Consider the following 26,324-nt stretch of genomic DNA (forward strand, 5'->3'; position numbering starts at 1 on the left):
TGTTGACAAGAACTAATGGGGCCTCTGCCTTACAGGCTGTTCCCGCTCACACTGAGCTCTTTTATTGACACACACGTATTTATTTATTCATGTAAATAGTGGCGGTTGGAAGCAGAACAAGAAATAAAAAAAAAAAAAAGAAAGTGAGTGCAGCAGAGAAAAAGAAGGCGAGGTGGAGGCATAATTACGGTGAAGAGAAAGTTGGATTAACACCTCAGGATGTGGCGGGAAGTGAGAGAGAGAGAGCGAACGACAATTAACGGCCTTAAAGTGATATCGGAAGTGTTTGTTGAACGATGACAGAGTCTTTGTCAGCGCTTTTGCCGAGACGACGGTGGAAAAAGATGGCTGCCATTTTGTCAACCACTTCTTTAACTTTACCATTGGACGACCGTTTGCTTTGTAAACCACTCACTGACTCAAACTAACCCGAGTCTCTACTGTGTTTAGACACCAACATTTACTCTTAACAACCCGTTTTTTTGACTGGAAACTGACATTTTTTAAAGTGCTCACATTCCCCACACCAAATCCCATAGAGACGACGATCGGCATTTTTACACCACAGCAACACAGGAGCTGTTGATCCACTTCCTTCCGCCGCCATCAGTCCATTCAAATGTGTCATCAAAATCTGTGGTTTTCTCGATGGGATTTGGTGCAGGGAAGGTGAGTGCTTTAAAAATAAGTAGTTTCCAGTAGTGCTGGGCATGTGCGTGCGTGTGGTGCGTTTCCATGACGACCGACCGGAAAAAGGCGCGCGTGACGCCATCTTTACGCGATTTGTTAAAATGAGTCTCTAAAATAACGCTAAACTTTAAAAACAGAGGCACACATACGCAGTTACACAGGTACGCTGGTTATTTGTAGCGATGTTATTTTCGTTTAATAATAAACAGACCGCTGCAGTTCCACTGTAGGCGCGCTAACGACGCTAAAGTAGCTAACGCAGCTAACTGGGAAATTCTGGTTATTTGTAGCGCTGCTCTTTTTCGTTCAATGATAAACAGACTGCTCCAGTTCCACTGTAGGTACGTTAGCGACGCTAAAGGAGCTAACTGGTAAACGCTGGTTATTTGTAGCACTGCTCTTTTTCCTTTAATAAACAGACTGCTCCAGTTCCACTGTAGGTGCTCTAACAGCGCTAAAGGAGCTAACGGAGCTAACTGGTAAACGCTGGTTATTTGTAGCGCTGCCCTTTTTCGTTTAATAATAAACAGACCGCTGCAGTTCCACTGTAGGCGCGCTAACGACGCTAAAGGAGCTAACGCAGCTAACTGGTAAACGCTGGTTATTTATAGCGCTGTTCTTTTTCGTTTAATAATAAACAGACCGCTTCAGTTCCACTGTAGGCGCGCTAACGACGCTAAAGGAGCTAACTGGTAAACGCTGGTTATTTGTAGCGCTATTCTTTTTTGTTTAATAATAAGCAGACCGCTCCAGTTCCACTGTAGGCGTGCTAAAGGAGCTAACTGGTAAACGCTGGTTATTTGTAGCACTGCCCTTTTTCATTTAATAATGAACAGACCGCTCCAGTTCCACTGTAGGCGCGCTAACGACGCTAAAGGAGCTAACGCAGCTAACTGGTAAACGCTGGTTATTTGTAGCGCTGCCCTTTTTCGTTTAATAATAAACAGACCGCTCCAGTTCCACTGTAGGCGTGCTAAAGGAGCTAACTGGTACACGCTGGTTATTTGTAGCACTGCCCTTTTTCGTTTAATAATGAACAGACCGATCCAGTCCCACTGTAGGTGCGCTAACGACGTTAAAGGAGCTAACGCAGCTAACTGGTAAACGCTCGTTATTTGTAGCACTGCCCTTTTTCGTTTAATAATGAACAGACCGATCCAGTTCCACTGTAGGCGCACTAACGACGCTAAAGGAGCTAACGCAGCTAACTGGTAAACGCTAGTTATTTGTAGCGCTGCCCTTTTTCGTTTAATAATGAACAGACCGCTCCAGTTCCACTGTAGGCGCGCTAACGACGCTAAAGGAGCTAACGGAGCTAACTGGTAAAGGCTGGTTATTTGTAGCGCTGCTCTTTTTCGTTAATAAACAGACCGCTCCAGTTCCACTGTAGTTGCGCTAACGACGCTAAAGTAGCTAACTGGTAAACGGTGCCGTGGCACGTAAAGACGACGTCACACAGTTAGCGTTACCGTCAGCGCTAGTTTCCAGCCAAAAAAAAAATGTTGTTTAGAGTAGCTGTCTGTGTCTAAACGGAGACGAGACTCGGGTTAGTTTGAGTTTCCAAGTTTGACTTTCCTCTTCAGTTTCTCTTTTTGACGTTTTTGCTGTTTGTTTATTGCGAGCTCATAGCGTTTATTTTGGGTTTATTTGTGTGTACACACACACACACACACACACACACACACACACACACACACACACACACACACACACTCTCTGTAAAGATGGCACCAGTTGGCCTGGCATGTTTGGAATCCTTTCCGCCTGCTTCTCTGGCGTGACGTGCTGTGCACTGAAGCCTGTGACACTTTTTTCCTTTTTGACACGCACTTTCAGTAGTTGCTGGTATAAATAACTTCTTTTAAAAACACACACACATATATATATATATATATATTTATATTACACATATATATATATATATCGTTAGACAGGCATGCGATTGCCGCTGTTGAACGTGCACTTCCTGGCTTTTGTCACTGAAAATTACCGTCAAAATGGAAACAAAGCAGAAGCGAAGGGAGGATAAAAGTGAAGTGATTGAATTTTGTGTGTTTTTGACTTCTAAATACACACACACACACACACACACACACACACACACTCTGTACGCACCGTGTGATACAAATAATTGCTCCATTATTCTGTCAGACTGTCCGTAGCTGTCTTAGGGGCTTAATAATTCAGATACCTAAAAGGCTTTGTGTGTGTGTGTGTGTGTGTGTGTGTGTGTGTGTGTGTCGTCATAATCTCAGTAGGTTAAGTACTATGAGCTGTCGAGGTTGAATTGGTTTAATGAAAGTCACATTGTCACCGGCTAAGGGTTTACGAGGTCACTGTTGAAATCCCCACGGATGAAATCCGTCAGTTATTTTCTCGATTCGTCGAATATTATTTGTTACATATAATAAGTGTTTCCAGATAACTGATATTTTCCTACCTTTGTTACCACACATTGCCGTGTTTTCAATCGCTCGCTCGTGCGTATTATTGATCCACACGCGTCACTCGCTAGCTGCGTCTGCACGTAAACACTGGTGCATTCATGGTCTTTTTCTAGCATAGGAATTTAGATAGACGCCGCGGAGCTTGTATCTATTACAAATATCTCCTTCATGAATGACATCTATAAAAAACTACTGGTTGCAGTACCGTAAAATGTCTGCAGGTGGCGCCCTTGAGCAAAAAGGGCTGGAAACATTTTTTTTTAAAATTATTTTTGGTCCAAAATTTGACAAAAACGTCATACTATATACTACGTCGTCCTAAATTTGAAAAAAGAATTTGACCCAAAATTTGTTGTCCAAAAATTTTAAAAAAAACTTGACCCAAAATGTTTGTCGTCCAAAAATTGAAAAAAAAAATTGACCCGAAATTTTTGTCGTCCAAAATTTGAAAAAAGAATTTGACCCACAATTTGTTGTCCAAAAATTTAAAAAAAAATTTGACCCAAAATGTTTGTCGTCCAAAAATTGAAAAAAAAAATTGACCCGAAATTTTTGTCGTCCAAAATTTGAAAAAAATATTTGACCCAAAATGTTTGTCGTCCAAAAATGTAAAAAAAAATTTGACCCGAAATTTTTGTCGTCCAAAAATGTAAAAAAAAATTTGACCCGAAATTTTTGTCGTCCAAAAATTGAAAAAAAAATTTGACCCAAACTTTTTGGTCAAAAATTTGACAGAAACATCATACTATACTATGTCGTCCAAAATTTGAAAAAATCTTTGACATAACATTTTTGGTCCAAAATCATGGTCATACTACTCACTAGCTGCATCTGCACGTAAACACTGGTGCATTCAAGGTCTTTTTCTAGCATAGGAATTTAGATACACGCCGCGCCGTGCAATTTCCAAACGAAAACATGAATAAAATTCAATTAATCCTAGTTTAGACCCCCCTCAGATTTTGCTTTTGAGGCTTTCAGGGGGTCTCGAGGGTTAATCAGGGGGGTCTAGCCCCCCCCCCATATACGCTGCTGCTGGTGTTATATATACAGTATATATATAAATATATAAATATGGATGTGACGAGCGCTGCTTCCTGCCAACATGGTGTTTGTTTTGGTTTCCGAGCGTGGCGTTATTGGATTGCGTGAGCTACCGGAGCTCTTTTCTGTCGCACTCTGTCTTACTTCTTGACACACAAACACACACACACACACACACACACACACAAATCTCCTCCTCTTCCTCCTCTTCCTCCCCATAAAGTGATAGAGCGTCATCACCGGCAGCAGCTTAATGGGCTGTCGATAATACAGGAGGCAGTTGAGCTGCTGTAAGTGCAGTCACTGAGTGGCTTTGATCGCTGCTTACAGACAAATATGTGACGCAAGAACACACACACATTCTTGTACTTGCTGCATACTGAGGACCAAGTTGAAGACAAAGTGAGGACCAGCATTTCCACTTAATAAATCAACACTATCTATCTATAAAAAACTACTGGTTGCAGTACCATAAAATGTCTGCAGGTGGCGCCCCAGAGCTAAAAGGGCTGGAAAACGTTTTTTTTGGTAACTTTTGGTCCAAAATGTGACAAAAACGTCATACTATACTGTCGTTCAAAATTTGAAGAAAAAAAATTTACCCAACATTTTTGGTCCAAATTTTGAAAAAAACTTCTAACTATACTATGTCGTCCAAAATTTGAAAAAATCTTTGACAAAAAATTTTTGGTCAAAAAATTTACAAAAACGTCATACTATACTATGTCGTCCAAAATTTGAAGAAAAAATTTGACCCAAAATTTTTGGTCCTAAATTTTACGAAAACGTCATACTATACTATGTCGTCCAAAATTTGAAAAAATCTTTGACAAAAAATGTTTGGTCAAAAAATGTACAAAAACGTCATACTATACTATGTTGTCCAAAATTTGAAAAAATCTTTGACAAAAAATTTTTGGTCAAAAAATTTACGAAAACGTCATACTATACTATGTCGTCCAAAATTTGAAAAAAAAAATTTTTTAGCCAAAATTTTTGTTCAACAATTTGACAAAAACATCATACTATACTAAGTCATTCAAAATTTGAAAAAATCTTTGACATAATTTTTTTGGTCCAAAATTTTACAAAAACGTCATACTATACCCTCACTGGTCCTCAGTATGCCGCAAGTACAATAACACACACACACACACACACACACACACACACACACACACAGTGTAAAGTATTTAACCTTACAGGTCTTCCATGATTGGATGTGTCATAAAAAACAGATATTTCAGGGTCTTTAGAAGTGTAGTAAAAGGCTAACCTTGTAAACTCCTCCTCACTCTATGATTTCTTAAGAATATATTTGCTTTGTTTTAGCTTAACTCCCTCACTCACTCCCTGCACCAAACCCCCATAGAGAAAATCAGCGATTTTTCCTCCCGGCACGCTCGAGATGTTGACCCACGTTTTCCTGCAGCAGTGGCGTTAAAATGTCTTATTCTGTGTCTTCGGCGTTTGAAAACTCTTTGTTCAGATTTACCCAAGTGACGGCAACTTGAGCAGAGGAGGCGGCAGCAGCGGTTACTGCTGCGTCCCTGCCAATTAAAAAAGCTTATTTTCTTAATGGGCTTTGGTGTGGGAGAATCGGTGGTTAATTAACTTCAAAATCTCCTCTCGGAAAAAAAAAGGCTGTAAATAAAATCCCACGGTAGTGTTTCTCTCCAAGATGGGCTGAATTTTATGTAAAGTGAGCCTCCATGTTTTGATCATGTGGCTTAACCGTGTGGAGGTGGCCAGCAGGGGGCGCGCACGGCTCAGCACACCCAATTTAGATTCATTTACAACACATTTTTTTTAGTGTGTGGACCAAAAAGATATACAAAATTAAAATGTACCCTTTCAAGGTTCAGCGTGTAAGGATTAGTGACATCTAATGGCGAGACTGCAGATTGCAACACATTCTTACCCAGTATGTCGGGAAACTACGGTGGCCTTCACATGGCCAGAAAGGATAGAAACAACTCTCATATTCCCCCATAATTATTAATATAGCTCGTACAATTTAATGCGTTTTCCGCGTCGCTACGATAAACAACCAAAATTAGCAAAAACGCCAAGATGGACACCAAATCCAAAATGGCCGACTTCCTGTTGAGCCGAGGTCATGGTCCCAATGGGATTTTTTGTTGGTCTTGGGCTGAATCACGCTCCCACCAAATTTTGTGAAATTCGGCACAACTAAGTTTTGGCTCGTATTCTTACAAGGAAAAAAGTTGTGCTACTACAAGATTAAAGTTGTGCTTTTAAAAAGTTGTAATATTACAAGAATAAAGTCATAGTATTAAAAAGTCGTAATATTACAAGAATAAAGTCGTACTTTTAAAATGTCATAATATTACAAGAATGATGTACGTATAAAAAGTCGTAATATAACAAGAATAAAGTCATAATATTACAAAGTCGGAATATTACAAGAATAAGGTCATAATATTAAAAAGTTGTAATATTACAAGAATAAAGTCATACTATTAAAAGTCGGAATATTACAAGAATAAAGTCATAATATTAAAAGTCGTAATATTATTAGAATAAGGTCGTACCTTTTAAAAAGTCGTAATATTACAAGAATAAAGTTGTACTTTTAAAAAGTTGTAATATTACAAGAATAGACTCAAATATTAAAAGTCGTAATATTACAAGAATAAAGTCTTACTTTTAAAAAGTCATAATATTACAAGAATAAAGTTGTATTTTTTTTTAAAAAGTCATATTACAAGAATAAATTTGTACTTTTAAAAAGTCGTCATATCACAAGAATAAAGTCGTACTTTAAAAAAAGTGGTCATATTACGAAAATAATATTAAAAAAGCCATAACATGGAGGAATTGCGTACTCTAGCTTGTTTGTCCTTGCAGGCTTCCGTAGAAACACGGTAACACTGTAAAGTACATATAAAAGTCTTGTTTCTACTGCGATAAAACGTAAATAACTCTTATTTCTGGTGACTTTGCGCTCACACAAACACACTCTGAGGGTCGAATATTCACGTTCCGTCTGCGGAGCCTGTTAAACGTTCCTCGTCGGACCTTTAAAACGGATAAACGAGTGAAGTCGGAAGCGTCGGAGAGCGTCGTTAACGCACGCGTTTTTTTCCTCCTCCCACTGAATTCCCACACATTTTTTTTCCCACCATCAGGTTCCTGCTCACACACACGCTCTGCACATGTGTGTGCTTTTTAACGCACAATAAAACACACACACACACACACACACACACACACGGCGTCAAACGTGAACCGACAACACAAACCCGGGGTTTTTCTTTAATTACTCTCTGGTGCTTCGTCCTCCGCTGCCTCGCTCTCCCACCTCAGCCTCGCTGCACCCGTGGAAAAAGGAGGCGCTCGGCCTCTAATTGGGGTCCTGATGTCATCACACACACACACACACATCTATCTCTCTTTTACTCACTCTAATTCCATCCATCAAAAATCTCTTCATAAACACACACACACACACACACATTCTTGTACTTGCTGCATACTGAGGACCGGGTAAAAGAGCTGACAAAGTGAGGACCAGCATTTCCACTTTATAAATCAACACAATTACAAATATCTACTTCATGAATGAAAATTTGACCCAAAATGTTTGGTCCAAAATTTGAAAAAAAAATTTGACCCAAAATTTGACAAAAACGTCATACCATACTGTCATCCAAAAATTGAAAAAAAATTTGACCCAAAATTTTTGGTCCAAAATTTGAAAAAAAAATTTGACCCAAAATGTTTGGTCCAAAATTTGAAAAAAAATTTGACGCAAAATGTTTGGTCCAAAATTTGAAAAAAAAATTAGACCCAAAATGTTTGGTCCAAAATTTGAAAAAAATTTGACGCAAAATGTTTGGTCCAAAATTTGAAAAAAAAAATTGGACCCAAAATGTTTGGTCCAACATTTGAAAAAAAATTGACAAAAAAATTGATGCACAATTTTTGGTCCAAAATTTGAAAAAAAAAATTGGGCCCAAAATGTTTGGTCAAAAATGTGAAAAAATTTGACACAACATTTTAGGTCCAAAATTTGAAAAAAAAAATTTGACCCAAAATGTTCGGTCCAAAATTTAAAAAAAAATTTGACGCAAAATGTTTGGTCCAAAATTTAAAAAAAAAATTGACGCAAAATGTTTGGTCCAAAATTTGAATTTTTTTTTATTTTTTTTTTGACAAACAGAGTATTGCATGTTATAGCAACCTAAGGAAGTGATTTCAATGAAAACAAAGTGAGGACCGACCAAAATGTCCTCACTCGGTAAAAATGTCCTCACTTTGTTGGTTAAAAACCCTCACTGGTCCTCAGTATGGCGCAAGTACAAGAACACACACACACACACACACACACACACACACACACGAGCAGTCGTCCAATAACAGACGTGAAGCAGAACAGATCGCAGCACAGTCCTAATTGGAGGAGATTCTCCTCGTCGTCCTCTGTGTTTACATTCCCTCACTGTCGGCCTGTGTGTGTGTGTGTGTGTGTAATCACACCTGCTTCGCCCCCGCGTGACGGCGACGGGGGTTCGATCCCCGCGTACGCTCACACACCTGTGAGGGAGGCTGTTGGAAAATGTGTTTTTTATCGCGAGAATGAGTGTGAAAAAGAGATGAATCTCATTTAAGGTGATTTCCCCGCTCCCTTATCTTTACTTCAAGATACTATGTTTGACGGTATGACCAAAAAAATTATATGATGGTTTCAAGGTTTACGACATTTAATCAGCAGTGAATCGCTATTTTAGGAAAGTCGTAATATTACAAGAATAAGGTCATTTTACAAGAATAAGGTTTTAATATTAAAAAGTCGTAATATTACAAGAATAAAGTCATTTTACAAGAATAAAGTTTTAATATTAAAAAGTCGTAATATTACAAGAATAAAGTCATTTTACAAGAATAAAGTTTTAATATTAAAAAGTTGTAATATTACAAGAATAAAGTCATTTTACAAGAATAAGGTTTTAATATTAAAAAGTCGTAATATTACAAGAATAAAGTCATTTTACAAGAATAAAGTTTTAATATTAAAAAGTCGTAATATTACAAGAATAAAGTCATTTTACAAGAATAAGGTTTTAATATTAAAAAGTCGTAATATTACAAGAATAAAGTTGTAATATTACAAGAAAAAAGTCATATTACAAGAATAAAGTCATAATATTAAAACAGTCGTAATATTACAAGAATAAAGTCTTAGTTTTTTAAAAAGTCGTAATATTACAAAAATGAAGTTGTACTTTTAAAAAAGTTGTAAATCATAACATGACTGTTTAAAGTCATAACATTAAAAAAAAGTCGTAATATTACAAGAAAAACGTCGTAATTTTACAAGGAAAAAGTCCTAATATTAAAAAAGTCGTAAAATTACGATAATAAAGTCGTAATATTACAAGAAAAAAGTCCTAACTTTACGAGAGTGAATTCCTAACTTTACGAGAATGAAGTTGCAACTTTTTACGAGAATAAAGTCCTAACTTCACGAGAATAAAGTCATAACTTCACGAGAATAAAGTCATAACTTCACGAGAATAAAGTCATAACTTCACGAGAATAAAGTCCTAACTTTACGAGAATGAAGTTGCAACTTTACGAGAATAAAGCCCTAACTTTACGAGAATAAAGTCATAACTTTACGAGTGTAGTCGTAATTTTACAAGAATAAAGTCCTAACTTTACGAGAATAAAGTCCTAACTTTACGAGAATTAAGTCCTAACTTTACGAGAATAAAGTCCTAACTTTACGAGAATAAAGTCCTAACTTTACGAGAATGAAGTTCTCGGGGATTAAAACATCGTTGAAAATCAGTTACAAAGTTCGTTGTCTCCCACGTTTTGAGGCTTTAGTCTGATGATGATGTCACGTTTGCTACTTTTTCCTGAACTGCAAACTGAAGTTTGTGCCACTTATGTAAAAAAAACTGCTTACTCGCTGCACCAAAGTCCACAGAGAAAATCAGCAGTTTTTTACACGGCCGTACACGGGAGTTGTTGATGCTCTGCTGCCTCCATCAGTTACTTTTAAATGAGTTCTTCGGTGACTTCGGCGTTGTAAAAAAATTCAGTTTACATTTGCTGTAGCGACACGAGCTTAACAAACGAGGCAGCAGTGGACGACGGCTGCTGTTTCACTGTGAGCTAAAAACACTGATTCTCTCCATGGAGTTTGGTGCGAGAGAGTGAGTCGTTGATGAAATAGCTCGATAATAGATAATTGCTAGTTACAGTCTTAATCTGAATCAACAATCAACAGATTATGATTGGGAAGCATTTCAGTGTTAGCATTTGACCATTAGCACTGGGTTAGGAAAATATTTCAGTATTAGCATTTAGAAAATTACAGAGTAAGCTTTTGATGTTAGTATAGTAACTGTTAGCATTTCAACATGAGGCTTTCAATGTTTGCATTTTAACTTTAGCATTGTAGGTGTTAGCATTTCAACATGAGGGTTTCAATGTTAGCATTTTAACTTTAGCTTTGTAGGTGTTAGCATTTCAACTTGAGGGTTTCGATGTTAGCATTGTAGGTGTTAGCATTTCAACATTAATTACTGAGAGTAAACATTTGACATTTGTTTTTGAGTGTTAGCATTTCGACACGAGGATTTCAGTCTTAGCCAGTAGCATGTTAGCATTTCATAATTAACAGTTCACAACGTTAGCATTTCAACATAACTGTTAGGCTTCCAAGATGAGGATTTCAGGGTTAGCATTTCAACATCAGTAGTTACTGTGAGTAAGCGTACGACATTGGTTTTTGAGTGTTAGCATTTTGACGTGAGGATTTTAGTGTTAACCAGTAGCATGTTAGCATTTGTATTTCATAACTAACAGTTCACAACGTTCGCCTTTCAAGCTAAGCGTTTGACATTCATTGTTAAGTGTTAGCTACAGCTACATGAGCATTTCAGTGTTAGCGTTTCAGCATCAACATTAGCATTTCAACATTAATAACTGAGAGTAAGCATTTGGCATTTGTTTTTGAGTGTTAGCATTTCAACGCGAGGATTTCAGTGTTAGCCAGTAGCATGTTAGCATTTGCATTTCATAATTAACCGTTCACAATGTTCGCCTTTCAACACTGGGATTTCAATGTTAGTGTTTGGTGTTCAACGTCAACATTAGCATTTTGACATTTTCTTTGACAAGTGTTAGCCTTCCAAGGGTGAGGATTTCAGCGTTAGCATCCAGAGACCTCACTTCACCTGCTTGAAAACGGCGTCCCTGGCGTTAAAGCATGCGAAACGTTGCACTTCCTCCGGCTAACACTCGTCTGCGTTTCCCCTTCATTGCCTTTAAGTGCTGTTTGAAGGAGATTTATCGTCTCCTTGACGACAGACGGGGAGGTTGAAGTGTGTGTGTGTGTGTGTGTGTGCGTGTTTCCCTACCTTTAAAAAAAAAAAAAAAAAAAGTGGATCAATGCCGCGATATATAGATATATAGACAGATAGATGGACGGCTCTTATCGGCGTAATGGTCGGCGAGAGAGCGCTCCGGCGCGGCGTTGTAAATGCTCTGCTGTCAAAAAGCACTCGGCGGAGAGAGAAGCACAAAACACAATTACGCGAACTTGCATAACCCAGAATAAACAAACCCCCGAGGAGAGTTACCGGCATACGCGCACATAATATGGACAGTGGCGTGCGCGCGGCCATTAGCGCGAGATAAACGGCGCACGGGAAAAGAAAAGAGAAAGCAGGAAAATCAATCCGGCGTTCGGGGGCGGCGGGAAGCCTCGTGTTGTTTCGCCCACTTTGCATTAAAAATTCTGCCGACTGCACCTTTTTTTTCTCGACGTAGCGGCTTCGTAGAACCCGAAAATGTCAGGTTCGGGCAGCGGACTTTTCTACGCTTTCTACGGAGAGTGACTGACGGCCTGTCACTCACTCTCCTACGCCTCCCCCCCCCCCCAGGGCGAGTCATAAATCCGCACCGTCTTTTGTTTCCATGACGATTACTCTACAGATAATCAGGTTTCTCCTCTGGGTGAACGTGTTTCACGCTTGTTTTTAAGACAGAACTTCATGATTCAGATTCAATTGTTCCTTGCTGTGGTGAAGGGAAAGTTGCTTAATTATTTATCTTCTATAAAATAAAGATTTCTATAACAGTGAAATTTGGAAAAACACCACTCAGAAAAGTCCATTTCTACCCCATAACGACAAGCTAATAAGCCTTTAGCACTGCGCTAGGAAAAGATTTCAGTATTAGCATTTAGAGAATCACAGAGTAAGGTTTTTTAATGTTAGTATTTAACTGTTAGCATTTCAACAAGATGGTTTCGATGTTTAACTTTAGCATTGTAGATGTTAGCATTTCAACTTCAAGGTTATCGTTTCAATGTTAGTTAGTTACCGAGAGTAAGCGTTTGACATTTGTTTTTGAGTGTTAGCATTTCGACATGAGGATTTTAGTGTTAGCCAGTAGCATGTTAGCATTTGCATTTGATAATGAACAGTCCACAACGTTAGCATTGCGACATAGGGATTTCAGCGTTATTGTTAGCATTGTCATTTTAAAAAAAAAAAAAAAAAAAAAAAAATTCAGCATTAGCATTCTGAAATGACAGAGTAAGCATTTGATGTTAATTTTTAAGTGTTAGCTATAGCTACATTAGCATTTCATAAGTAAGCTGTTGACATTAGTGTTTACGTGTTAGCGTTTCAACATCAGTGTTAGCATTCAGACATTAGTTACTGAGAAGTAAGCGTTTGACATTTGTTTTTGAGTGTTAGCATTTCATTTTAGTGTTAATCAGTCACATGTTAGCATTTGCGTTTCATAATTAACAGTCCACAACGTTGGCATTTCAACATAGGGATTTCAATGTTAGTGTTAGCGTTTAACCATCAGCATTTCATAAGTAAGCTTGTTGACATTAGCGTTTAACCATCAGCATTTCATAAGTAAGCTCGTTGACATTAGTATTTAAGTGTCAGCGTTCGAGCACTAGCACTTCAGCGTTAGCATTTTAAGAGAATGTCAGCGTTTCTCAAACCTGGAGATGATGATGTACTCGAATCAAAGCTTTGATCAGCACAGGTGGTGAAGAGAGTGACACACGTCTGCCATGTTTAAGCCTAGCTAACAGCATGCTAGCTAGCCACAGTCATTACCAACACTAACAACAGTTAAAGAGTAAAAATGCCACATTATAAAAGCCGCAAATGTGCGGCAAACAATGGCCTGAAGGGTCATAAAATGACAAAAATGAGTGGTTTAAACGTTTTGAGATTTTTTTGCATTCTGGGAGGCGCTTTCTCCGCGTGGACGACGACGCTAGCTCTACCGGTCGTCTCTGCCGTCTCGTGTCCTCATGTGACATGTTTAATCCCACTGTTTACACACACACACACACCCATGCGCGCGGAGGAAGCTAAATAAATCCGCGCTCTGCAGGACTGTCACTGATGTGCTAGCGTACAAGCGTTAGCGCCGCTCACCACCACCACCACCGCGACAACAACCGTTGCTCGGAGACCGTCTGTCACGTCCCCCCCCCCCCACGGTCACCAGGCACCGTCGCCACGGAGACAGATGGACCTGCCTGTTGGAAGCCATCGCTCCCAGCTGAGAGCTGTAGCAACATAAACACACACACACACACACACACACACACACCGCGGACAGACGGCGACGTAATCTGCCTGCTAATGGCTTCCGTTTAGCGGCTGCTGTGCCGCCAGGTTGGTGCAACAGTTCCTGTGTAGTTCCCCGTTCGTCCACCTGTGGTTCCAGGTTCACAGTAAATCCACAACCACATGTTCTGGATCGTAGGTGTTAGCATTTCAACATTAGCTACCGAGCCTAAGCGTTTGACATTAGTTTTAGAGCGTTAGCATTTCTACATGAGGATTTTAGTGTTAACCAGTAGCATGTTAGCGTTTACATTTCATAATAAACAGTTCACAATGTTAGCATTTCAACATAGGGATTTCAAAATTAGTGTTTTAACATTGGCATTTCAGGTGTTAGCAATTCAACATAAACATTAGCATTTTGATATTTGTTTGACAAGTGTTAGACTTCCAAGATGAGGATTTCAGGGTTAGCATTCAACCATTAGCACTTACGGATTGGCATTAAAAAAAAAAAAAAATTAGCATTAGCATTCTGAAATTATAGACATTAATTTTGAAAGTGTTAGCTACAGCTACATGAGTGTTAGCATTTAACCATTAGTATTTCATAGGTAAGCTGTCGACCTTTGTATTTACCTGCTCGCGTTTCAACATCGGTTTTAGCATTCAAGCATTAGCACTTCAGTGTTAGCATTTTAACAGAATATCAGTGTTTCTCAAACCTGGAGATGATGATGTTCTCAAATCTCAAAGCTTTGATCAGCACAGGTGGTGAAGAGAGAGACACACGTCTGCGATGCTTCAGTGACAATTTTAACTGTGGGAACTTACTTTTAGATAAAAGACGAGCGGAATTTTGTCCTTGAGGGGCGGCAGCAGAATTTTAAGCAAGCGCTCGTGCAAACGCAAACACGAGTTTAGTCAAATCCGCAAAGGTTTTCTTATAAAACAAAGCCTTTAGATGTCTTTGATGTGATTGGCATATGTTTTTTTTTTATATATATATGTCGGTACAACAAATGCGCTCGTAGCGTAGGGCGCTAATAGCCAAAATGGACGCCAAGATTCAATATGGTTGACTTCCCGTTGAGTTGAGGCCATGGTTACGGTCGACTTTTTCGTTCGTCTCGGTCCGTAACATCTTCCCGCCAATTTTCGGGTAATTCGGTGAAACTCAATTTAGCCTCTCTTTTTTTTTAACCTTAGGGGGCGCTATTACGCAATAGTTTTGTTCCACTGCAGTGAAATAGCAATAAAAAAATGTTTTAAACGATATTTATAACAAACAATACCATTTACCAACTCTGGGGGGAGCCCGAGAGCAACTCCTGGATTGCGTTTCTTCAAAAGTACGTGCCAAAGAAATCCTGAAAAATCAACCTGCGACCGAACGCGTCGAGCGTCCATTTTGTGTCTGATGTTAAACAGAGCGACGGATCGGCTGCAGCTGACGGATGAATAACGGTCCGACAGCAGCCTGACTCTGTGACTGACAGCCTGTTTACCTCCAGACGCACACACACACACACACACACACACACACACACCACTGATTAGTGCGTCTGAACGCGCTGAATGAATGATTCCTATTGATTGAAAAGGAGGTGAAAAGGGGGGGAGGAGATGAGGAGGAGGAGAGAAAAGCCGTCAGCTGTGAATGAAGCCAGATGTCTGAGAGATAAAGAAGACGAGCGAGTGTAAGATCTTCTTCGATCGCTTATTTTAAAGGATTAAAACGTTAAAAAAATGACCTATTTTCTCAGACTGGTCTCGCGTGTCGTACGTGAATTATTACGACGTACGTTACGCGCAGAGAAACTCGCGCGCAGCTTCTCGTCTCCGTGACGACGTAACGCCTCACCTTCACCTGCTGACTGTGACGACACCTTCAGCAACGAAAAACCTCACACTGATCGCAGGTTGTTGAGATTATTATAATTGTGATAATGTTTTTGTACGTTTATATTTGTGCACATTTTCTGAAATCTTACAGAAAACATGACTCTTTTGTTTTTTTACTGGAAAACAGAAAAACTTCCTTAATCTCAGAATTCAGACTTTTCCTTAATCTCAGAAATCTGATTTTCCTTAATAATCTCAGAATTCAAGTTTTTTTCTTTATTGAATAAATGATTCGTTTATTTCGGGCATGACAGTTATTCTCAGAATTCCGATTTTTTTTCCTTAATCCCAGAATTCTGACTTTTTTCTCTCTCAGAATTCTAACTTCCTTAATCTCAGAATTCTGACTGTTTCTTTAATCTCAGAATTCAGGCTTTTCCTTAATCTCAGAATTCAGGCTTTTCCTTAATCTCAGAATTCAGACTTTTCCTTAATCTCAGAATTCTAACTTTTCCTTAATCTCAGAAATCTGATTTTTCCTTAATCTCAGAATTATACCTTTTTCTTTAATCTCAGAATTCAGACTTTTCCTTAATCTCAGAATTCTAACTTTTCCTTAATCTCAGAAATCTGATTTTTCCTTCATCTCAGAATTATACCTTTTTCTTTAATCTCAGAATTCAGACTTTTCCTTAATCTCAGAATTCTAACTTTTCCTTAATCTCAGAATTCTGACTTTTCCTTAATCTCAGAATTCCGATTTTTCCTTAATCTCAGAATTCTGTATTTTTCTTTAATATCAGAATTGTGACTTTTTCTTCAATCTCAGAATTCAAATTTTTTCTTAAAATTCAGAATTCTGATTTTTCTTAATCTCACATTTCTGACCTTTCCTTAATCTCGCAATTTTGAAAGTTACTAAAAGGACGAGAAAATGTCGTAATGTTACGTGAGATTACGGAAAAAAACGTGAAATCGTGGGAGAAGCTTTGGTCAGAGATTGGTGATATTTGGTCAAATTTGGAGATTTGAAAATTTCTTGGGCACAATTAACCTGGCGAGGGACGACCACAGGGGGGAGCCCTTGTGGTGTCTCAAAATAAATCACTGGGAGTGTATGTTGGCGGGCGATAAAGCATTTTTAAAGCCGGTCACGTAAAAAAAACGCTAACGTAAATGATCAGTTTTTCATGAGTTCATGATCCAGAAGTCACCAATAATTATTTTTGATAAAATGACGACGTTTCGCTTCCGAGAAAACTGTTATAATTATGTTTTTTTTTATTTCTTCAAAAGAAGAAAACAAACAAACAACAAATCTGCGACAAAACATGAAACAGAATCCGTTATTACTTGACGACTAAATCAATCATCAGATTGTTGTTTTTCCTTTCGTTAAAAACAAAGAACAAATCATTAAAAAACGGAGTCACTTTTGCTTCATTTCCAGGTTTTGCACAAACACTCGTTGACGTTTCATTAACATTTAGAATCGATCCGTCGCCGTAAACGCGTCGATATTTAGCAAAGTAAAAAAAAATAAATGAATGAAATGAATTATCGTGTGTGTGTGTGTGTGTGTGTGTGTGTGTGTGTGTGTGTGTTTACCAGCATCATGTGGGGGAGGGAGATTGAGATGGAGATAAGGGAGGAGAGTGAAGAGAGGGAGGGAGTGAGTGATGATGCTGAGGGTGGAAAGAGAGAGAGAGAGAGAGGGAGGGAGGGCAGTGTTCACCGACGAGAGAGAGAGAGAGAGAGAGAGAGAGAGAGGACGGGAGGGTAAAAAAAAAAAAAGGAAAAGCCACCAGGAGAGGGAGAGAGAGAGGACGGGGAGGGAGGACGAGCTGCCGACTGCCTATAGATGCCTGAGCCTGGGAGAGCGGCGCTCAGCGGCGCTCGGCGGCGGACGCAGGAAGAAGAAGAAGAAGAAGATGGTCTCAGTAAGAGGGGAACTGACGGTCGCCTATAATTTAATGTTCAGTATCTTGGACTCCTTCTCCATGGGTAAACTCCTCCAGAGCTCTCGGCTTTAGCTTCCTCCTTCTGTTGCTTTATTTATTTATTTAGATCGCTGTTAAGAGTTTTAGTTCTCGTTCTCGCCGCCTTGTCTTTCTTCCTTAACTTAACGTCGTCCGGTCGACGCGGGGGGGAACTCCCCCCCCTGCACCAGTCGAGCCGAGCGCCGTCCGCGGCAGCGATGCGGATACATCGCGCTGCCTTCCTTTCCCTCCTTACATCCTTCCCTCCCTCCCTTCCTTCCCTTCCTTACTTCCACAAAGCAGGGAGAAGGAAGGAGGCGAGGTTCTTTCTAGATGATGATGATCTGGTCGACTTGTGACACTGGTTTTTATTATCGGAGTCTTCTTTTGTTTTTGTTGTTTTGTTCTCGGCGCGGACGATGCACGGTAACTTCACTGGTTAACCACCTTCTTCTTCTTCTTTTTTTGTTTTTCTTCCTCTTCTTCTTCTTCTTCTTCTTCTTCATCCTCGTCTTCACAGGGGTGGCTCCAGCGAAGAAGAGCCCCAAACTGGTGAGTAGTTCTTATTGTTTTTTTGTTGAGATTCCCCTCCCCTCCTCGTCCTCTAACTCCCACCTGTAAGGTGTTGTAAGTTGTGTTGATGTTGTTGGGATGGATCCCTGTTGCCTCCTCCTCCTCCTCCTCCTCCTCCTCCTCTTCCTCCTCCTCTTCCTCCACCTTTAAAGCACAGCGTGAGCTGGGTCGCTAACGCGGCGACGATGGCTCGAATGTATGATCGCAGCCGAGCGAGATCTGCTGCATTCGTGCTGTCGACAGTTTTCTGACTGTGAGTGTGTGTATTTTTGTGTGTTTTTGTGTGTGTGTGTGTGTGTGTGTGTGTGTGTGTGTGTGTGTTCCAGGATCATTTACAGCTGGCTCCTCCGTACAGAGATTACACTCGCAGGGTACGTGATGTCGCTCAGATTTGGGGGTTATGTGAGGTGTGATCGTGGTGGTGGTGGTGGTGGTTTAGAGGTGATGGGATAAGCTTAATGGGTCCAGTGTGGAGGTGTTGGTGACCTCTAGTGGTGAAAGTGCAGACTGCAACTGATTTTTAGTTTGCTTCTGGTGAAAGGTTGTGTAAACATTCACAACTCTCTCTCTGTCTCCACTTTCTCTCGGGCATTTCCGCCTCCTTCATTGGTTCATGCGTCGGGTTAATGTGGGCGGAGTTATTCTTCCGTTAGCATAGTTAGCTTCTTTGAAGTTGGCTTCGTTTGTCCATCCATCAAGAACAAGAGATTTGTGTTCATTTGGAGGAGGTGGAGGTGTGGGGGGTAGATTTGAAAACTAGCGTAAAAGGAACAGGACTTAGCCTCATTCGCTAACGGTGGCGCCGTTTTTTGTTTGATGGAATGAGAGCTGAGAGGTTGACCGATCACGACGTGGTCAACGGGGGGGGAAACGTCAGTCTCCATGTCTGAATTTGGTGGGCGGAGCCATTCTTCCTCGTAGCATAGTTAGCTTCCACTTTACAACGCATGGCTCCGGCTGGTTTGTCCGTCCGGGGCTGCTCTAGAAGAAACATGGCGGCGGACGACGGACGGAAGAGCAGCCTCGTTGCAACAAGGCTCTTTTTCTTCTTCTTCTACCCCAACCCGTCTAGGCACATTAGCCTAGATTACGGATCTAGACGAGGGATTGTTATCTGATCCGCCAAACCACTTCAGGAGGCGGTCGGAGACTCGCGTCGCGACCACGTTGAACAGAAGTGTAAATGCTACGAGTGTCCGATTTTCTCCCGCCGCCCATAGCAGATATGTTAGCTTAAATACGTTGGCGGTTTGGAGCACAGCTAACGTAAAAGTGCCCGTTTTTTTACGTTTGTCGTCCATGACGTGATGTTGTAGTCTGCTGCTGGAAATCTTTGTAGAAGAAGGAGAGGCAGAGGTGATGTAAGAGTGTTGGGATGACCGTGATCAGATAGCAATCAGATCTTGATGTGGACGCTGTGTTAATACCAGGTGTAAATGCGTTATTTTATCGCATAAAACGCGTTCCAGTGCCAGGTTTCAAGAGGGCCCTTGAGTCTTCGCGTCTGTGAGCTTTTTGTACGAACAGTCGAGTCTCTCCGTAAACCGTAAGGTCTCGACCTTATTATGTAAAGTGCCTCGAGATAATGTGATGTTATGAACGGGCGCCAAACAAATAGCATTTAACTGGAAGTGAATTCTAAAGGGCTTTAAAAAAAAAACGGCGACTCCTATAAACGACATTGAATTGCGAATGGGTTTAACGATTAATTTGATTTAGCTTCGCAAGCGTAGAGTCGGCATCGAGTGATGATGATGATTTAAAAAGGAAAGAACGCCATAGCGTAAACCTCTTGGGTTTGCCGACGCTTATCTTCGCCGTCGTCGTCATCGTCCTCTCTGCTGTTGGTGTATTTCTGCGGTGGCGTTGCAGCGCCACCTACAGGCCTGGCATATGTACTACAGCATTTCGAGCCGGTTTCGTTTCATTTCTTAAAAACAATGGCCCAAGACCATGGTTCTCAAACTGCGGTACGTGAGCTCCCTCTGGTGGTAGAAATACACTGCCGTTCAAAAGTTTGGGGTCACGTAGAAATGTTGTTATTTTTGAAACTATTCTAGCTGCAAACGTCTGGCTTTTAATGGAATATGTACAAAGGTGTATAGAGGCCCATTTCCATTTTGTTCTAATGGTACATTGTGTTTGCTAATGGCGTTAGAAGACTATTGGACGATTAGAAAACCCTTGTGCGATGATGTTAGCACAGCTGAAAACAGTTTTGCCGGTTCTTTGACGAAAGGGCAAAGTTATTATTTAGAATAAAAATCCATATTTCACATCTTGTCAATGTCTTGACTATATTTTCTATTCGTTTTGTAACTCTTTTGATGAATAAAACACTTAAAAAATCCCCAAACTTTTGAACGGCAGCGTAGATTTCTACAGTAAACTGTTGTACGATATTAGACTTTTTTCGACGATATATTGGCAGTGCTTGGGCCGATTCCCGTTACCGATTACGATCTTAAACTAATTTCACGATACCAGTTTGGCGAAGTAGATGCGAGAGGCTTTCGCTCGACCTATTTACACCACTGTATTTTAACGTTGGTGTCACGGAGAGACGGCTAGATCGATATTTTCTCAGGTGATACTTGGTATAAAAAAAGTTTGTGAATCACTGGCCTAAGGCGAGAAAAGCAATTCTTTGCTTAAAAGAAATGAGGATGTCCAATTTCTCCCAATAAAGTGTCGTAAATGTCACGCACACTGAACGTAGTAGATTAATCTAGTGAAGTCGGGGAAAAGCAGGACGCGGCTGAGTCTCGGGGGGGAAGTGGCGAGGATTTGTTTTCTTTGGCCTGGCACCTCCTCCTCCTCCTCCTCCAACCTTCCATCCATCCTTCCCTTCATCCCTCTTTATCTTCCGTCGCCTTAATAAGTTATTAGAGCCGGAGAAGCCAATGTATCAGCGCACAGACGAACAGAGGAACACGGTGACTGCAGAAGGTCAAATCTAATAACATCCATCAAGAACAAGAGATTTGTGTTCATTTGGAGGAGGTGGTAGGTTTGAAACTAGCGTAGAGGAACAGGACTTAGCCTCGTTGGCTAACGGTGGCACAATTTTCTTTGATGGAACGAGAGCTGAGAGGTTGAGCGAGCGCTCTGCGGTCAACGGGGAGGGGGGCTAAACATCGGTCTCCGTGTCTGAATTTGGTGGGCGGAGCCCGAATTCTTCCTCGTTAGCATAGTTAGCTTCCGCTTAAAAAAAAAAAAAACGCATTGGCTCTGGCTGGTTTGTCGCCGTCCGGGCTGCCGTAGAAGAAACGCGGCGGCGGAAGACGGACGGAAGAGCGGCCTCGTTGCGACAGGGCCTCTCCGTTTCTTCTTCCACCCCAACCCGTCCAGGCACATTGGCGTAGATTACGGATCTAGACGACGGATTGTTATCCGATCCGCCAAACCACTTCAGGAGGCCGGTCGGAGACTCGTCGCGACCACGTTGAACGGAAGCGTAAACGCTACGAGTGTCCGATGCGTCTCCGCGCCGCTCCCCATAGCAGATATGTTAGCTTAAATACGTTGGCGGTTTGGAGCACAGCTAACGTAAAAAGTGTCCGTTTTTTTACGTTTGTCGTCCGTGACGCGATGTCGTAGTCTGCTGCTGGAAATACTTGTAGAAGAAGAAGGAGAGGGGGAGGTGACGTAAGAGCGGTGGGATGACCGTGATCAGATAGCAATCAGATCTTGATGTGGACGCTGTGCTAATACCGGGTGTAAATGCGTTATTTTATCGCATAAAACGTATCTAGAAGGATCTAGACGACGGATTGTTCGTCTGCCGTCTCGGCCAAACCGCTTCAGGAGGCGCTCGGCGACTCGTCACGACCTGGTTTGAGAAGCGTAAACGCTGCAACGCCCGCAGCAGATATGCTAGCCAAACAAGACCGACTAATTCTTACTCCATTTGATTTAAGCTTCACCTCTAAACACAGCGAGGTGACTCGGTCAGAGATCTAGCGAGCTACGCTACGGCCGCAGACGGCGCCGACTTAATATTTGCCAAAGCGCCGTCAAAGAGCCTCTTATCTTTTATGTCTAACAGGAAGCATGAATATAAACATGAATTGCAGAGGTGTGGGAGGAGGAGGAGGATGATTCACGGGCGAGTGATGACTCAAAAACAACCTCTGAAGGCCAAACCACACAAAGGTGATCGTCGTCAGTCGCTCAGACAAGGGTCATGGGAAGCAGTCGGGATTGTGTGTGTGGGCTTTACTCTGCTCACGGTAAATCCTTGAGTGGACACTTAAGTGCCCGTGTTATTGAGAGGCCGGTGGCAATTTATGAGCAGTTTTACATTTTTTGGCCCTCACCGGAGGAAAATCCTCCCTTCAAAGTGCTTCAGCGCCGTCGGTGAAACATCCCTGAATATACAGCAGCGGCGGCGGCGGCTGCGGCGGCTCGCTCGTACGTTCCGCGCTGTCAAAAACCAAAAGGAACGATGTGGCGACGCGGTCTCGTGAGTTCAGCCGCGCTTTTGTTCCTCCCGCAGCTTGAACGACTTAATCGCGATAAACGGGGAGGTTAATGTTCCGCGCTACGCCTTGTTTTGCGAGAAGAATCAAACCGCTGTGTCGTGTCTGTCGGTCTGTTTTTTCACTATTGCGTCGGCGTTAACAAACAACAAATGCGTTTCCATGACGACTGGCCGGGAAAAAGACGAGCGTGACGTCGTGTTTACGTGCCGCGGGCACCGGAGTCCGGGCACCGTTTACCAGTTAGCTCCCTTAGCGGCGTTAGCTCTTTTAGCGCTGTTAGCGCGCCTACAGTGGAACTGGAGCGGTTTGTTTATTAAAGGAATAGAGCAGCGCTAACAAATAACCGTGCGTCTGTTGTTAAAGTTTAGCTTTACTTTAGAGACTCATTTTAGCAATCGGGAGTCACGTAAACAGGGGTTTTGTGGTTAAGGGGTTTTGGCAAGTGCAACTGTGTGGGTTATGGTTAAGTAAAAGTGTACATGGGTGTGTTTAAGTGGTTTTGTGTTAAGGAGTTTTGGGTTAAGTTGTTTTTGTTTAAGGGGTATTGTGTTTGAGGGGTTTTGGCAAGTGCAACTGTTGTGGGTAGGGTAAGTGAAAGTGTACATGGGTGTGGTTAAGTGGTTTTGTGTTTAAGGGGTTTTGGGTTAAGTGTATTTGTGTTAAGGAGTTTTGGCTTAAGGAGTTTTTGGTTGTGGTGTTGTGTTAAAGGGGTTTTGGGTTTAAGTGGTTTTGTGGTTAAGGGGTTTTGGGTTTAAGTGGTTTTGTGTTTAAGCGGTTTTGTTTAAGGGGTTTTGGGTTAAGCGGTTTGGTTTAAGGGGTTTTGTGTTTAAGGGATATTGTGGTTAAGGGGTTTTGGGTTAAGTGGTTTTTGGTTGTGGTGTTGTGTTAAAGGGTTTTGGGTTTAAGTGGTTTTGTGGTTAAGGGGTTTTGTGTTTAAGTGGTTTTGTGTTAAGGAGTTTTGTGCTAAGGAGTTTTGGGTTAAGCGGTTTTGTTTAAGTGGTTTTGTGTTAAGGAGTTTTGTGTTTAAGGGATATTGTGGTTAAGGGGTTTTGGGTTAAGTGGTTTTTGGGTTAAGCAGTTTTGTTTAAGGGGTTTTTGGTTAAGTGGTTTTGTGTTTAAGGGGCTTTGGGTTAAGCGGTTTTGTTTAAGTGGTTTTGTGTTAAGGAGTTTTGTGTTTAAGGGATATTGTGGTTAAGGGGTTTTGGGTTAAGTGGTTTTTGAGTTAAGCAGTTTTGTTTAAGGGGTTTTTGGTTAAGTGGTTTTGCATTTAAGGGGTTTTGTGGTTAAGTCATGCACGTCTTTTTCCGTTCAGTCATCATGGAAACGCGGCATGCGTTAGCGTGCGTTAACGTCGACGCCGTCAACAGCGGTCAACAGTGTTGACGCGCTAACTTTTACTCTCACCCAAACGAGCAGCAATCTTAAATCCTTTTCAACCCTGGATCCAGAATCCACGTCTTCGTTGCCCTGTTTTCTCTTCGTCTCACCAACCGCCGACTCTCCCTGAATCCACCAGTCAGAAATGATATCCATCTTCTCCTTCTCCTTCTCCTTCTCCCACAGCAGTTATCGCGGAAGGACAGCCAGAACAGCTCTCAGCACAGCGTTTCCAGCCACCGGAGCGCCCACACGGACTCGCCCGCGCACGCGTCGCTGGCGGCTCCCCTCAGCGAGAGCGCCGCTCCGCCGCCGCCGCCGCCGCCGCCGCCACCGCCGCCCTCTCAGCCTCTGCCGGGTCTGCCGCCCCAGGACTCGCCGGCGGACGGAACCATCCAGAGGAAACCGGACCCTTTTAAGATCTGGGCGCAGTCCAGGAGCATGTATGAAAGTAGGCGTAAGTATGTTGTTTTTGGTGGCGGTTGGATGAGGGGCTGCATGGGGCCGGCGGCTCAGGCCGGTGTAGAAAAAAAAGATTATGGGATGGCGAGACGCTGTTGACTCTCTCTTGTGCATGTAAGTAAAGCAGCAGTGACCCTGCTCTCGGAGAAGGATGAGCTCTCAGTGTTGGTGCCTCGGGGGGGTGTTGCATATACAAGTCTGAAATGTTCGGTGTTTGTGGAAACTCTTTTTCGAGTCCGGCGGCCGAGTGATATTCACCTCCTTTAAAGGCGCCATATGTAAGAATGTGGCCAAAAACGGTTACTACGTTCAAAATCAAAAAATACCGAGGTCTTTTAGGTGTCGTTTTCTGACGTAACCGCAGGGTCTCCGCAGGTTTCGACGAGTCAAATTGAAGACTTTTAAAGACTTTTTTTAAGACCACAAAATTGGAAGTGGGAGGGGCTAAAAACTGACGCAAAAAAAGTGCTAGTTGGTAACCCCTGACCCTGTCGCGTTTTAGCGTTTTAACGGTTTAACGAACGAAACTTGGTACACGCGTTCATTAGGTTGAGCTTTAAATAAAAAGTCGATGACGAGTTTCCTGTCAATCCTACGGGAAGGCCGCCATTTTGGATTAAACGCGAAAAAAACTGAGGCGTTTTTGGGGGCGAATTTGCACCAATGCTACAAAATCTATCGAGTTCCATGTTGTAGTTGTTGTTATCGCATCCTCAAAAATAGCAACATTTTATGCATGTTTTAAATAAAAGTGACGTTAATAGATTTTTAAGACCTTGCAAAATTCTATTTAAGACCATTTATGAGAATTTAAGACATTTTAAGACCCCACGGATACAATAATCAAATTGGCTGTAGACGTTGAATCGGGGGCCTTCCTCAGCCGGTGTAAACAAAAACTGAACATCTCAGCCTTCATGAGGGTTGGATTTACTGCAGGACTCTTACATCACTCTGCGTTAGCGTTAGCGTTAGCTCGGTTTAACTGAAGCTAACTCCACGCAGGATTTCCGGTTGATTGTTGATTGTTTTAATTCGCAGGTTATAAAAAACACTCACGTTTTAAGGGTCTCAGCTCTCAGGTCTTGATCTCATTTTCAATGGACGAACACAGACAGACACTCAACTCATTCCTTATGCGTCTCGACGACCCGAGGCGGTTTCCTCCGTCTCCGGAGGTCTCTGCTGATATTGATGTGCATTTATTGCATTTGGAGTCCAACTTTCTTTAAGAGTCTTTACTTTTTCTTTTTTTTTTTAGTCCAGACGGTAACTCGGCAACACCGGCAGATGTAGAGTAGGTGTAGTGAAACTCGTGTCTCTCGTGACGCTAAATATTTAGTCGTGAGGCTTTAAACGAAGTGTTGTTCTCTCCCAAATCACTTGGTTATTATGGACATTGATCAGTATTATCACTTGAAAGTTTATGTGAAGCAGGTGATTAGCTTAGCTTAGCTTAGCTTAGCTTAGATGACACAAATAGTAGGAGGAATGTAGTTTGTGCTAGCCAGCTAGTCGAAACTAGTTTCATGACTGTTTTTATGTAGATAAAACAAACAACATACAACATATTAATTAGTAAAATATATCCTTCAGGCTGGCAGATTTTTGTTGGACTTGTTGGCCAGGCTAGCTGTGACAAGCTAATCGCCTGCTTTAGATTTATCATACATGTAAAATAACAACAATAATAATTTTAAAAAGCCTAATACCTCTTGGCAGTTTCTGTAAAGCTACAATTAGCAGGTGATTAGCGTGGCCTAGCTTAAATCACAGAAATAGCAGGACGGAACTAGTTGGTACGACCCAGCTAGTTAGGCTTTGTTCAAAAGAAAC

At 41.5% G+C, this 26,324-nt stretch overlaps 1 protein-coding gene across 1 annotated transcript in view; it reads left to right on the forward strand.

The window, feature by feature from the left end:
• magi1b (membrane associated guanylate kinase, WW and PDZ domain containing 1b) overlaps positions 1-26,324 on the forward strand; it is a gene marked incomplete at both ends in the record, with an annotated part of 165,268 nt that overhangs the window by 110,493 nt on the left and 28,451 nt on the right. The window contains 2 exons of the mRNA XM_083908072.1: positions 18,113-18,144; positions 24,213-24,483. Coding sequence (XP_083764198.1) covers positions 18,113-18,144; positions 24,213-24,483 — 303 coding nt within the window. The remainder of the gene's footprint in view (positions 1-18,112; positions 18,145-24,212; positions 24,484-26,324) is intronic.

This window comes from Microchirus variegatus (genome assembly GCF_963457635.1).
Source record: "Microchirus variegatus genome assembly, chromosome: 21".
NCBI lineage: Eukaryota > Metazoa > Chordata > Actinopteri > Pleuronectiformes > Soleidae > Microchirus > Microchirus variegatus.